Genomic DNA, 14,286 nt, shown 5'->3' on the forward strand with positions numbered 1-14,286 from the left:
TCAAAATCAAACCAAAATTAAATTGCACATGTTTTACTGTTAAAAATAAAATAACGTCACTGAATTTATTCTTAATCGAACTGGATAAATTGAATTAATATTTTTTAAATTTTCTAATATTTATTTAAAAAATTAAAATTGTCATCCACATTATAAAACAAGATAATTATAGTAAATGTTTACTTCGATCTCTCTTACCCCGAGCATTGAAATTACAATTTTATTCTTTATAATAATCTAATATCATGTTTATATTTTTAGTGCATATGCAAAACATATATACTAATATCATAAATAACGTTATATTTGTTTTATATATATATTACATTTACTAATAATTATACATAAATAAGAATTTATTGAGTGATCTCAATAATGAAGAGAATATTATTTTTTCTAAAAGATTTGGACTTGGATTTAAACAGTTATATCTTCAGAGTGTACGTGTTGTTAATAATGATTAAAGGTAAATAAGAAAAGCAAAGATAAAACCAGATTGGAGGGACTAATGTGGAAGCAGTAGAGGTTAAAGGGTAAGGCTGATAAATCTATAAATAATTCACGCAAATGAACAATGACAAACAAATCCTACACAAATCATATAGGGAATGCGTACATTAAACATATGTAGCTATCAAGAATTCTTTGCTTCTAAAAACTAGACAAGAAGAATGAACATACATACATACAAAATTATAAGGGGAAGAATTAACACTGCTGTTTGGAGCGGAGACAACTAAGAAAGGCCGGTCTTTGCCGCCGGCAGTGCATTCCTGCACCAAAACCTTCTAGCTACTCCATATCCAAGCAATAAGATTTATAAGAAAAGGGGGGTAAAAATGGTTAAGAGCAGGACTGACTCTTATAAGATTTTCAAAACAGTAAATATATGGCGAGAAGCACAGCCATAAGTGGTACAATGACAGTCGCAGCGAGTTTAGGCTGTCCGTTTGGTGATGATCTTGGGGATGATGCAGTACCAGATGGAGTCGAAGTTGGGGTTTTTGCAACAACAGGAGGCAAAGGAGCCTCAACAACATCTGCCTCAGTCAGGTAGGGGTTTGGAGCTTCAGCTGGTGGCAAGTAAGCAGATGTGACTAATTGTAAAAGGCCGCCAGGTTCCACAGGATTCATGTAATTGGGTGTTTTGTTGCCTCGCCTCAAGCATCGGTTCTCTACAAAAAGATTATGACGTCAATCTGGCAGTCCAATGCCAAAAGGATTTTATATTTTCACAATCTAACATCTGCAAAACTCAATCGGTAAGCACGTACTCCGGTATCTATCAGACGTCTTTGGGAAATCTGTAATGACACCATTTATACCGGCTCCCCTGTAGAAGGTATTGATCTCAACAGTTGCATCAGAGAAGAAGTCCCATGCTTGAGATGTAAACTCATTACTGAAGGTTTGAACTAATACAGAGAGATTAGCAGCTTGTAGCCTTTGTACAACATCTGTAGTACCGGCAAGGAATGCCGAATTCTCGGGAAACACAGAGTCCTTGCTAATGACAACTGCGCTGGCAAATCTCTTAATGTCATCAATGGTTGAACTTTGAGCACCGCCAATATCTTCATCAACCTTGTAGACAAGCTGATAATTGGCTTTACCCTTGAACTTCATTAAAACACAGCTATTACTGGACTGTATCATAACTTTTTGAGCTGTTTGCTTATCATAGCCAGCTTTGCTCAAGGCATCAAGCACTGCATCAGTTACACCAAATCCCTGCTTTGCAAGGTAAGGAGCATTCTGAAAGGAAGAAACAAGTCGGAACTGTCGGAAATCTTCAGAAGAACATGTTGTTAAAGAGGAAACCAATTGAAATACAAATATACAGAATTCATAGCTAGCAGGGACAATGAACATTAACAAAGATTTTAAGCAGCTAGGGGTTTCAGGAGACGGAAAATTTTCAATCATCAGGAAGAGAAAAGACAATAGGAGATTTAGTTACAGAATTTCGAAGAATGTACTTAGACAATTGCAAGTTGCAACACATATAAGGGAAAACGTCATGAAGATTACTCTGCTCAGTATCTATGCCATTGGAAGATAGCCTTCTTGTTTCTGTCAACATTATTTTACAAAGTAACTTAATTATGAGATAGGAGTAATGTACTTTAGCGCTTTGAAAAACAAGAGAATGGTTTTCAAATCTCGAGTGATATTCAATTAAGATGAACATTAAAGGTTTTAGAATTTCTTTGATCATTCAGCTCAGTATATTCCACACGGCATAACCCACAGCTGCCATATAAGAATATGATTCAGTCTGATATGTTTCTCACTATAATTAAGATATCATGCTAACAGTTCCAATATGGCACAACAGAAAACAATAGCCATTATTCATGAGTTGAGTCACTGTGCCTAATCTATTAACACCATCAGAAGGCAATAAACTGAGGAAAATATAGAATGGCAAGAACTGACCTCTATGCCAATTAAGATACCATGAAGAGAGCTAACATTTTTTGCCATGCTTAAAAAGTCAGATAACGTTAAGAAGTTCCCAGCATTTCTGAACTTCGGATTCCGAAACAATTTGTACTGTGATTGTGGGCTTGATATCACAGCTGCAGGTGAAGTAATGATAGATTAAAATAGGCTGACAACAAGCTAATGCCAATTATATCTATCAAAGAAACAACAAACCAACTGAAACTCTGCAACTGAAACACAGATTTAGATGATAGGGCAATTTAAATAAAACTGACATAATTACTGTATGCAAGGACACATTACATCCCAAAGCTGGGTATTATTCACAAGATGGCTAAAAATGTTTCAAGCACAGAAAGACCATATATCTTACAAACCTAGTCAATGAAATGTACACACTTCAATCAATATTGAGTCAGACAACTTTTATTTTATAAAAAGACCAAAAATTCTATAATCTAGATACATCCCACCCACTACAGAAGAAGAAAAAAAGAAAACAATTCAGTACAGTAAGAAAAAAGCAAATTAGAAATAAACCCAACATACGTTTCAAGGTTTTAATATCACTCCATGCCAGGTTGAAGGTAAAGATTCCACTGCCCTGCATAACCTCTGGAATAGTTGTTGTAAGATTGCTAAAACCTGATTGAGTAACTGTAGTACTATCTATGAGATTTATAGTGCCCAAGCAAATAGGTGTTCCATCCTTTGTCATTTGAACAGGACAGTCAAGTACATCTACACCATCTTGAATTGCTTTTGCATATGCCATGTCAGTACAACCAGGATAGTCTCCACTTGCTCCATTATTTGAGATGACCAAAAGGTCCACTGTAGCATGCCAAAAAAATAAAATAGTTTATGAGGAACCTTAAAACACATAATCATATGTCCATTACTACCAACCCTCAGTGAGTATGTGTGTGTGTATAAGGTCTTTTGGTCAGTAGCATTCTATAATTACATACCTTGTTTTGTAGCATTTTTTCCTAGGTGAGCAAAACAATCTGCAATGCGAAACAAATGTCAGCATCTAACCAAAAAAAAGAGGTTCATATTCAGTGAAAGCAAAAGACAGGCATCTGGTAAATTAAGGCAACCTTTCTTTCAATAATCAGACTAAGTTTTGTGTAGACTGTAAAGAATGTCAGACGAAGAGAGTAACGAGAGAAAAGGCAGACATCTAACTTCAACCTCTTAATTATATGATGAAACTATGGCAGGAGGAAAACATGGAGAAAAGTATCAACAAGTGCAAGATTATTAGGTGACGTGGGATATACTCCTTAATTTGCACAAAGAACTCGAAGAGACTTGAAAAATGGCAAAGCAAGTCATGGGGACGAGTAACAATCTTCAAGAATATAATGAAATTTGACCATGATTTAAGTTTAAAAGTATAAATCAGCTTAAGGTGTCAATTTTTTTCCCCAGGGATTCACAATGCATAAACCTGTATACAACTTACCTATAGCTGCTGATGGAGTTATTGGGAAGTCGGATATCACCCCATCAACAGAGAATATACCATTGTCAACAAATTGAAGGTACTCTGCCACTGGATCATATGAGTAATTGAAGCTAAATGGAATATCATTATAAAATTCCGATGCAAAAACTTCTAGCCCTTCTTTGTGAGCATCCAAGACAATAGAGGTAGGAGGTTGCAAGTAAAGGCCTCCATCTACAGGCCATATATAAGACTTGGGTACAATGATTCCAGAGGCAAACGTCTTGATAAATGTGAGATTTTTCGAGAGAGAATCATAGGTCTGATTGGTTGAAGGCTCCACATCCTCTGGTCCTAGAAACCGGAAGACAAACTTTGTTGCACTTCTTCGGAAAATTGGAGCAATATTTTGCAAGAAAGCCACCTCTGGTGACGAAATATAGTCAATAGTGACAGATGCATTTCTAATTACGGAAAGTAGAAAGCTTCTCATCCTCAAGTTTTGCTGTGCATAGAACGCATCATGCTACAAAATAGAGAGTCAAATATATATACAAAAACAGGAAGATGAAGTTACACTAATTTAACAAGGGGATAGAAAAGACGAGGGAAAAAGTAAGAAGGTATTATTAAGAACTGAAAAAACCTTACCTGAATATTCAACCAAAAACCAAGTGGTTTCAATTGAGTGTAGGTATCCAGAACAGTCATAATTAGGTAATTCTGGCCATCAAACTTATTTGTTCGAGAATAGACACCTTGATTGACTGTCCGGATAACAAATAACACATTAGAATATAGCACATAAAACAAGTAGCAGAAAGCAATGAAGAATTTACTACTGGTACATTTCAGAGCAAGTCAAACCAAGCAAACCTATCAAAACAGATGCTGAACGTCTATAGGTAATAATGTTGACGTGGAAGCTAGCAGTATCATATCAAAGTTCAGAATTAGGTACCCGATTGGTTGTAAAATTACCTGAATTAGGTTTAGTGGTTAGGAAATGAGTTATTATTTTATGGTTCAAAACCAAAAACTAATTTTGACACCAGTAAGATGAGCATGAAACTCACAAGTTCATTAACTATCTATCAAGCAAAGTTTTTGAAGATGATGGTAATAAAGAGAATGCAACAACAACGGCAACAGTAATGAATGAAAGGTTGTGAGCATTGATGGTGACCCAAAAAAAGGGAGACAAACTGTGAGCTGAACTTACAAATGACATTTCCAAGATCCTTGAGAGTGTAATCAATAGAAAATAATCCCTTGGTAGAGACCCCATTAACAAGGTAAGTCTTTGGTTTATCATTGAAAACAGAAGCAATGTTAGAATTATTATCTAGCTTAAGATCAGGAAAGCAAATTCCAGCTCCATCTTTTGTTAACTGCACATCACACCATAAGATCACATCAGAAGGACCCGTCATCAAAGCCAAACTATAAGCTCCAAAACTGGAGTCTGCAAATATTCCAGAAAATCCACCACGTGCTACGACAAAGGGCGCATCCCCTGAAAAAAGCACACAAAACAATATAAGATTATTAAACAATTGAAAAATTAAAAAGTGAGATGAACTTTACAAAACTTTTTTTCTGCTATGGATGCTAATGTTAAATGCTTTTATGTATCTATAGATTTAAATGTAGTCATGTTGTAGCTTAAACTGCTCCTGAAGATAGTTTTCTCCGTAGAAGATGGAGGAGGAAGCTCAAGCTCTTAGGTAGAGAGAAAAATGCCAAACTTCCAACGAAGAAGAAGACTAATTCTAATATAAGAAAGAAGAGTCAAAGTAGAAAGCAAAAGTATTCACAGAAATAAATCAGGAAAGACTTGTAGCCGCATTTCTTATCAATTTGTTCAATTTTCCAGTGAACAGAAAATGAAAATATGTACTAGCAAATAAATGAAATACTAAAAAAAAGGCCTACATTTCAAGGAGACCTGAAATAATGAACGTTAAATTGACTAAAAAAAGTTACTTGCAATTGAATTTGATAGTGAAAATTTATATCTTTTTTTCCTTCTAATTCATGCACTTCCTATGAAACCAAATTAAAAATAACTAAATTTCAAATTATCAAATATCAAAAAAGAGAGAGTGACTTTTGTTTTGTTTTTTGTTTTTATAAGAAAAAAAGTAAAATGTTTACATTTTGAGAAGCTTGGAAGTTGGAAATCATTAAAGTATGAATTTTCTCTCACTTGACAAGCGCCTTTTTTTTTATTTAGAAAAATGAAAATTTCTCTTTATTCACTCCACTCTCTTACAACAACAACAACAAAAACCTATTCCCATATACACTGGGGTAAGGGGGAGATAGGGTAGTAGGCTGCCCCAACGCAAGGTTGAAAGCAGCTTCTGAGGAAAACCTCCGACAGTCAGAAATTAAAAATAAAGATAAAATGCAATGCATGTATAGTTAAATAAATAAATACATAGTTGAACAGTGTTAATAATGCAGTCTTCAATATGCACGTCTATAAATGGGAAGTAATCCCTGCAAATAAATCCCTGTATAAAAATCTCTGCAATAGACAGAAACGTAAGACCCGACAAAATTTAAAAAGAAGAAACATGAAGAGAATGATACACAGAAGTCAACGATAGCAAGCTACGAAAATGAATAAATAAAATGGGTTAAAACCTAAACAAAGGCAACACTACTCCGCTACCCTAGTTCTAAGCCTCCATAATTTCCATTGACAGAAACGTATAAAAAGTAAAAGTCATGTAAATTATTACAAAGATATTAAAAGAAGACAGAGATGATACACCCTACGGATGTGACCCGCACTACTCGGCTACCCTGGTCTTAAGTCTCCATAATTTCCTATCAGAGGTCATGTCTTCGGTAAGGGCTAAATCCTTCAAATCAGATCTCAAGCAGTCTTCCCACTTCTGCCTTGGTCGTCCTCTCCTTCTGGCACCGTCGACTGTAATCGACTCTACCCTCCTGACCGCATCCGACGGTTGTCGCCTAAGAACATGTCCAAACCACCGTAGTCTTCCCTCCCTCAATTTTTCGGATACATGCACCACCCCAAGAACATCCTAATAGCAGAGTTTGGTGTCATGTCCCACAGAGTCCTACCACATGCCCATCGAAGTATTCTCATTTCTACGACATCCATCCTCCTTACGTGATCCTTCTTGAATGCTCAACATTCTGATCCATACAGTAGCGCTGGTCTTATTGCCATTCTATAAAATTTTTCCTTAAGTTTTAGAGGCACCTTCTTGTCATACAAAACTCCAATAGCAGCCCTCCATACCTTAATACGGTGTGTAACGTCGTCATCCACACCTATGTATCATAGACCCTAGGTACTTGAAATAATCATTTAATGGGATAACGTGTCATTCTATGCATACTTCTACATCTTCATCGTTTTGGTTCCTACTAAATCTAAAAAAAGGCTCGAGCAGCTCAAACTAAGCTTAGCATGGGCAATTCTCCCATCATTTACTTCCCTTTCGAGTAAATCAAACAAAAAATAACTAACAATTACGCGAAACAAAAGAAAAATCGAAAATGCATCCGGCTCAACAAGCTGCTTTCCCAACATTTCATGTCTTTATCAGCAATAAAACAAAAAATCTAGCTAAAAAAACCACTCCATTTAACTGATTTAGAAAAAAAAAAGAACTCTAAAGAGAGACGCACCGCTTAAAGTCTGCCAACGAGGACGAGCAGTAGTAGATCCTTGAGCTGAAACCAAAACTACTGTAGCTAACAGAGCTTGAACTACAAAAATGGCAACCGAAATGTCACGTAAGCTTCCCATTGCCAGAAAATATCTTCTCCACTGAAAGCTCAGCTCCGCCACTGATCTCCGCCGCCGGTCACTCCCTCCCGTCGTTAACCGTACAAAATTTAGATGGAGAAAAATTGAATTATTTAAGAGAGAAAAATACTGAACTTTTAGGCTGGCTTTTTGTTGGTTTCAATATTTATACTTCTTTCACTTTTAAATAAGTAAATTATTTAATGATGATTTATAGTTAATTAAACGAGTGTCTCCCGAACCGAAACCGGTCTAAGGAAATTTATTGGCTTTATGCAGCCTTTTTTCCCCTGAAGCTGTGGGATAATGCTTAAGGTTCCTTTAATATTGGGTTTGAAAAAATATTTTAAAATAAAAATATTTTGAAATTATATTAAATAATTAATTTTAGAAAAAATATGTTTAAAAATATTTTTTAGTATAAAGATAAAAAAATTTGTTTGTAGAGTACTTTTGAATAAGGGTCAACGCTCAAGTAGAATCAAGTTAAAAAATTTCGAGTTATTTGAATTGATGAGTCTTATTTTATAACTAAAACTTAATTTGAAATTTTTTCGAGTCGAGTTTTTGAGTTTCTATTTAAATTTATTTGTAAATACTTATAATATTATGATATTATTTTATCACAATTAAAATATGTTTTTATAATTATATGCAATACATATATATTTCTTCATATTTTTTTCGTATATGATATACATATATCTTATATAATCAAAAGACTCTAGTCAAACTTAAAAACTAATCCACTATTTGTAAAAAAAATTCGAGTTATTGAAGTTGTGTTTTATAACTCTACTTAACTTAAATTTTTTTGAATCTTATTTATGAAATTACAATTCGAAATCAACTCGAGACGAGTCAAAAATATCAATTTTTCAAGTCGAGTCGAAATTTGCACACTCCTAGTTTTGAACTTAAAGTTACAATTTAATAATTTATATGCAAAAAGTTAATAAAACTTGACAATTTTAAAATTTATAAACAAAGAATTAAAAAAATCAACTGTTCAAGTTTGTGTTTACCAATAACAAAACTGGTTTTCCTAATTTCATAAAGTTTAAGAACTAAATTACAGCAAACTAAAGTAGATGGACTAAGGTTTCATTGTAAGCTAAAGTAGAATGATGCAATTCATAATTAAACCTTTACTGAAAAAGATTATTACAATAATAATAAATTTAAAATTGCATGTGATTTTCCTTTCCGGTTGATGGTAGTTGGAAGTAATAAAAAATAGTAGTTGAGAACCTTCTTATATATATGTGCGTGTGTGTGGAGAGAGATCTGGCTAAAAGTTTTGTAAAGTTCTCATGAGTTCTATGAAATTATTAGATAAATGTAATTTAATGGTTAAGGTTAAATGTTAGAAGTTATAATATTTTTATAATAAATATAATAATTTTATTCATCAGTATTTTATATAATTTAAATCAATATAAATTAAAAAAAATATCCCTGGAGAAGATAAATTTAACAGTGATATATGCAGCTTTCACGATATTTATTGCTTTCTTTAAATGGTATATGGTTACTTTAGTCCATTTATTTGAACTTTGTTCTAAAATAGGTCTTTCTAACTGGTTTTTTTACTAAGTATATATTAAATAGAACTCATCTAGTTGGCTAAGTGGTACAAAGGAATGTAATTCTTCCCAGAGGTTTTGGGCTCGAACAGTTACGTCTGTAAGATGTGTGTAAATTATCAATTGATTAAGAAAGTTTTGAACAAATATTATATTATAATCGTTTCAATTTATTAAAAATATATGTCAAATACTACTAGTAATTAATTACTCATCTTGGTAAAGATTATTAATTATATATTTTAAATTCCATTTGTTATAAAATAATTGTATAGTTTATACGTAGTTAAAAACATTTATTTTAATTGTTAAATTATGATTTTAATCAAGGGTAAACTATGTAATTAGTCAACACCTATTTTTGCATATCTCTTTTGGTCACTCTTTTTTTTTTTGAAAATCATACATAATATTGTTGATGTGAATTTTTTTTATTTTTTCAATAATGATATGACATTATCTTATGGTGACATCACTTAACTTTATCGATTTCTATATCATTCAAATTGGGAAAAAATATTCTAACACCAATAAATCAAATGGAGAGTCCGAAAATTGAGTTAGCTAGGAAAGTTTTCAAGGTGTTTTTTTCATAAATTTACCAGAAAAAAATAAATGATGTCAGACACTTAACGATTGGTTGACCAAAAAGTTAAAATTCAAAAGTTGGACGGTAAAATATATATTTTTTAAATTAAGTGACTAAAGAAGAAACACAAAAAGAGTCAAGTGACTAACTGCATAATATACCTATAAAACAATGAAATTATACATAGCAATTATGACATAAAGAAAAACTTGAATCAGACTTGTCAGTAAATGTTTTTCTCAACTGTCAATCATGATGGCCTGAAATTTCATGAAAATCATAAACCAATAACAATTATTGTAAAAATGTCATGATCAGGCCGGGACCAATGAGCAGACCAGACCCCCCTCCCACCCAGTGAATGAATTAAACCGGACCCATCGGCTCGACCCCTCTCCAATTCGAGCCACTGAGCCAGCATCTGAGTCTGAAAGCGGGGGGGCCTTGGGGGGAACCGAGTTTTTTCTATCCGGATGACAGCTAGATAATGGGGTCCACAAATGGAGTGTTGCCAACATGGCATGTTCCCACGTGGGAATATCTCAATGGTTGCCACTAGCATCGGAAGGCGCAAAATGATCACGTTGCTACGTAGGATCCCACCACACGTGAAAATGAAATGATTTGAGATTCGTAAGCTGGTATACACAAAGTGGATGCAATTGTTGATGGTGAAATTGAAAGATTTGGTAAGTTGTGTTTACCACTTTGTGATTTTGAACGAGTCAATGGATTCGATCAGCAAGAGCAGGTTGTTGATGGTTGAACGAGTCATTGGTTGCCACTAGCATCGGAACGCGCAAAATGATCACGTTGTTACGTAGGATCCCACGACACGTGAAAATGAAATGACTTGAGATTCGTAAGCTGGTACACACAAAGTGGATGAAATTGTTGGTGAAATTGAAAGATTTGGCAAGTTGTGTTTATCATTTTGTGATTTTGAACGAGTCAATGGATTCGATCAGCATGAGAAGGTGGTGCCCGTTTCATTGTTTGTGGCAATTCTCTGCCTGTGTTTAATCATTGGACATTTGCTTGAAGAGAACCGATAGGTCAAGGAATCAATCACTGCAATCATAATTGTAAACTTCCTTCTCTGTCATTTCTCTGCCTGTGTTTTGGTCTAAATGACATCTTATTATTGAGCAAAGGAAAATGCTCTCCCATCCTAAGATTCGATGAAGAATTGTTCTTCATTTATATCCTTCCCCCTATTATATTCAATGCAGGGTAAAATCGGCTTCGAATGTCTGTTGAATTAACTTGGATTTCGAAACCGGCTGAACTTCATTGTTTGCTGCCCTGCTTGCAGATTTCAGGTGAAGAAGAAGCAGTTCTTTTAGAATTTAACTTTATAACCATGGTGCTGTTCAGAGTGATCGCTGTTTTAATCTCTTCCGCGATTGTTAAGTTACAGTCGGTGATTTTGATTCCATATAGGCTGTGCTTTACTTTATCTTTTTGCATATTTCATGGTGATGTAAATGGACGGTTTTGAACGAACAAGGTTCGTTTGTGGTATTTATTTTTAAAAGTGTTCATGTTTGATTCATATTTATTTAAACTTTTAATGCTATATTCGTGTTCATTTATTTTTGTTTTTAAAAATATCTGTGTTCGATTTATTTAACATTCACAAATATTTTTGTTTATATGTCCGTTTAATACTTGTGGACATATTTATTTATATATATTTAGACTTTATAATTTGCACTCCAAAATTCACACTATGTCTAATTTAATTCCGACCTTTAAAATATAAAAGAAAAAGAAAAACCGAGTAAAAGAACTTTCAAATAAGTTTGTTTGTAAACATAGACAAACTTAATATATATCCATTCGTGTTTGTTCGTTTATTAGAAGAATATAAAATTTTATTCATACTTATTTATTTAACTTAATAAACCAATATTATACTACCAATTTATAGAATGATACGTTGGTTTACACTCCTACATATTTGTTTGGTGTGTTTCGTTAAAGTTTATTAAAAGTTCATGGATGACGCTCTTCTCCTAGGCAATTGGTGGCTGTTTCCCAAGCTAGGATTTGGTGGTTGGACTCCACGAGAATATTATTAATGGTGTTCTGTTGTCGACTAATATCCAGATTCCGGATTAATTTCTTCCATGCTGTTCTGTTTCAGCAGTGGGAACTATTTTCTCATCAACTGATACAGTTCGTACATTACAGGTTAGTAGATTTGCAGTTTTCTGTATTGTTTTTGCTTATTATTTCACGGGGCGAGGTTTTTAGATTCGATAACTTCCTTATAGGTTCTTCATCAATATGAAAATCCTTCTAGTCTTCGGAGGAGTAGTGAATGAATGATACAACATCAGTTGCTCTCTTCAACGCGATTCAAAAGATCAATAATCTTTAGGGTATTTAAATAAAAATATCAATAATCTTTTGCCAGGATTTGGATTAACAGAAAGAACATTGTCGGTTCGGTCGGTGGCTACTTGTCAAACGAAATAAGTGTCTGAACACTACGTAACATCACATGGTATACTGTGCCCACAATAAATAAAGGCATTACATAGCTTCAATTTGTTAAAAAATTCTAAATATTAGTGAATATCATTCATTTAATAAAAAACAATTTAATTATAAAAGATTATATTGTCACTAATAAAAGTGTTAACATAAAAATATATTATTGGTCAAATATATAAAAAGATGTTTTGAAATTCTAAAATAATTTTATATAAGTAATAATATAAATGATTGGGAGGGGATAAAGGGACCACCCATTTCCCAGATTTCGGCAACTTCTCTTTTCAGGAATTAACTAAACCATAGTTTTCAATCTTAAATTAATATAATATTTGGTTATAATAAGATCTAAGTCTCTATATTTTTATATATTTAAAGTCTAATCATCTTACTTTTATTTTTAAAAATCAAATTCATTTGCTTTTAGGTTTAAAAAATAAATTTAATTGCCGAAGTCGTATAGATACCCTATTAAATTTATTGATGTGATATTTTTAAATAAAAAATATTAGTTTAGAAGTCATTAACTAAAATTTTAAAAATAGAAATGGAGAGATTAATTTTTAAATGTTACAAACATATTTTGACCATTATAGTTGTCCCTTGTTTCCATATATAATGGGGTAAGGAGAGGTAAGATAGTAGGTTGCCCCTAACACTAGGTTGAAAGCAGCTTCCGTAGGAGACCTCTAAGTTATGAAATATCCTTCATATGACTCGATCCCACGATCTCAAGATTAAGAACCTTGTGCTCTACTAACTGAGCTTGATGGTCATTTCATATTTTGACCATTATATTTATATATATTTTTAAAATAATATAATCTTTTGACAATATCAATGTCATGCAATAAAGAATTCGGGCCATATAGTCTGGTGGCTGCTTCGTCATCAAAGTCCTTTTGGTCCACAGCCTATAATAGATTTAATTTTTTACTTTTTCTTCAACTATTATTTCATGTAAAAATTAGTCGACTCTTATTCCCATATGTAATGGGGTAAGGGGAGTATAATAGTAGGCTGCCCCCAACGTCAGGTTGAGACTAGCTTCCATAGGAGACCTCCAAATTATAAAATACCCTCCGTGGGACTCGATCCCACAACCCTAAAATTAAGAGTCTTGTGCTCTACTAACTTATTGATTAAGTTTTTTATTATTTATTTATATATAAAAGAGCGTAATTAGGATCCATTAAGTTCAGTTTGATTCAGATTGTTATTAATATACTGTATAAGAGAATGTGATATTGAATATATATTTAAATATTTATTATTTTTTATAATATATTTTACTTTATGAGGAAAAGAGATATATATTCAACGTGAAAAAAGTGAAATTATTTGATTAATTATATATTTTATAAAAAATATTTACTGCAAAAAATGAAAAATTAAGAATATATTAAAGTTTGCTTGAAAAATTATTTTTTATTTATATTGTGGACTGATAATTTGGAGAAAGTCTTACGTGCGACAGCTTTAATATACGATTAAATTTTTTTATTGGTTTAGTTATTATTTTTTAACATTTATAGTAAAAAAATTATCTAAAATATTATTATTTATATCGATTTTGTTATTATTGGGTGTTTTATTGGTTTTGTTAATATATCCGATAAAACGCTACCTAAAACATTATTTTTTTCTACAGATTTTATTATTATTAGACAATTTACCGAAAATATTAAAAAATATTAATATTTTAAATAAAAATAAAATTATTTTAACTAATTTTTTACCAAAAATATTAAAAAATAATAACAAAATTTATAACACTTTTTATTAACCATATATTAACACTGCCGCGGTATATCTTCCAAATAATTTTGTAACTACAATAAATTTATCGAAGGGTAGCTGCAAAAGATCCCAAATTCCACCTAGCGCCCTACATTCACACGTGTCCACACAACTT

At 32.6% G+C, this 14,286-nt stretch overlaps 1 protein-coding gene and 1 long non-coding RNA gene across 3 annotated transcripts; one reads left to right on the forward strand and one right to left on the reverse strand.

Moving 5' to 3' along the window:
* Positions 1–520: 520 nt before the first annotated feature.
* LOC120197962 (glycerophosphodiester phosphodiesterase GDPDL1-like) lies at positions 521–7,839 on the reverse strand. Of its 2 annotated transcripts, none has more exons than XM_039199362.1 (9): positions 7,574–7,839; positions 5,124–5,417; positions 4,553–4,668; positions 3,920–4,427; positions 3,420–3,458; positions 2,998–3,279; positions 2,440–2,582; positions 1,275–1,755; positions 521–1,175 (listed from the first exon to the last, which is right to left on the reverse strand). In XM_039199362.1, exons 1-9 carry the CDS (start codon positions 7,692–7,694, stop codon positions 874–876), a joined length of 2,286 nt encoding a protein of 761 aa, XP_039055293.1. In that variant the 5' UTR covers positions 7,695–7,839; the 3' UTR covers positions 521–873. The 2 variants fall into 2 exon arrangements, with proteins under 2 accessions (XP_039055293.1, XP_039055292.1); XM_039199361.1 differs by having other exon boundaries at positions 2,998–3,282; positions 7,574–7,838.
* Positions 7,840–10,869: 3,030 nt separating this feature from the next.
* On the forward strand, positions 10,870–12,386 carry LOC120198327. The gene is made up of 3 exons (XR_005523358.1): positions 10,870–11,191; positions 11,892–12,065; positions 12,149–12,386. It is a non-coding gene; the product is annotated as an uncharacterized LOC120198327 (long non-coding RNA).
* Positions 12,387–14,286: the final 1,900 nt, after the last annotated feature.

This window comes from Hibiscus syriacus, unplaced genomic scaffold (genome assembly GCF_006381635.1).
Source record: "Hibiscus syriacus cultivar Baekdansim isolate YM2019G1 unplaced genomic scaffold, ASM638163v2 tig00117056_pilon, whole genome shotgun sequence".
Classification (NCBI taxonomy): Eukaryota; Viridiplantae; Streptophyta; class Magnoliopsida; order Malvales; family Malvaceae; genus Hibiscus; species Hibiscus syriacus.

What these genes read in the sequence shown, in the direction of transcription:
- LOC120197962 (XM_039199361.1), bottom strand. Translation starts at nt 7,694, where the DNA reads ATGGGAAGCTTACGTGACATTTCGGTTGCCATTTTTGTAGTTCAAGCT. An exon ending in GGATCTTGGAAATGTCATTT is followed by an intron (nt 4,669 to 5,123) that starts GTAAGTTCAGCT and finishes TTATCCGGACAG; the next exon opens with TCAATCAAGGTGTCTATTCT. An exon ending in GTATCTTAATTGGCATAGAG is followed by an intron (nt 1,756 to 2,439) that starts GTCAGTTCTTGC and finishes TCTTCCTTTCAG; the next exon opens with AATGCTCCTTACCTTGCAAA.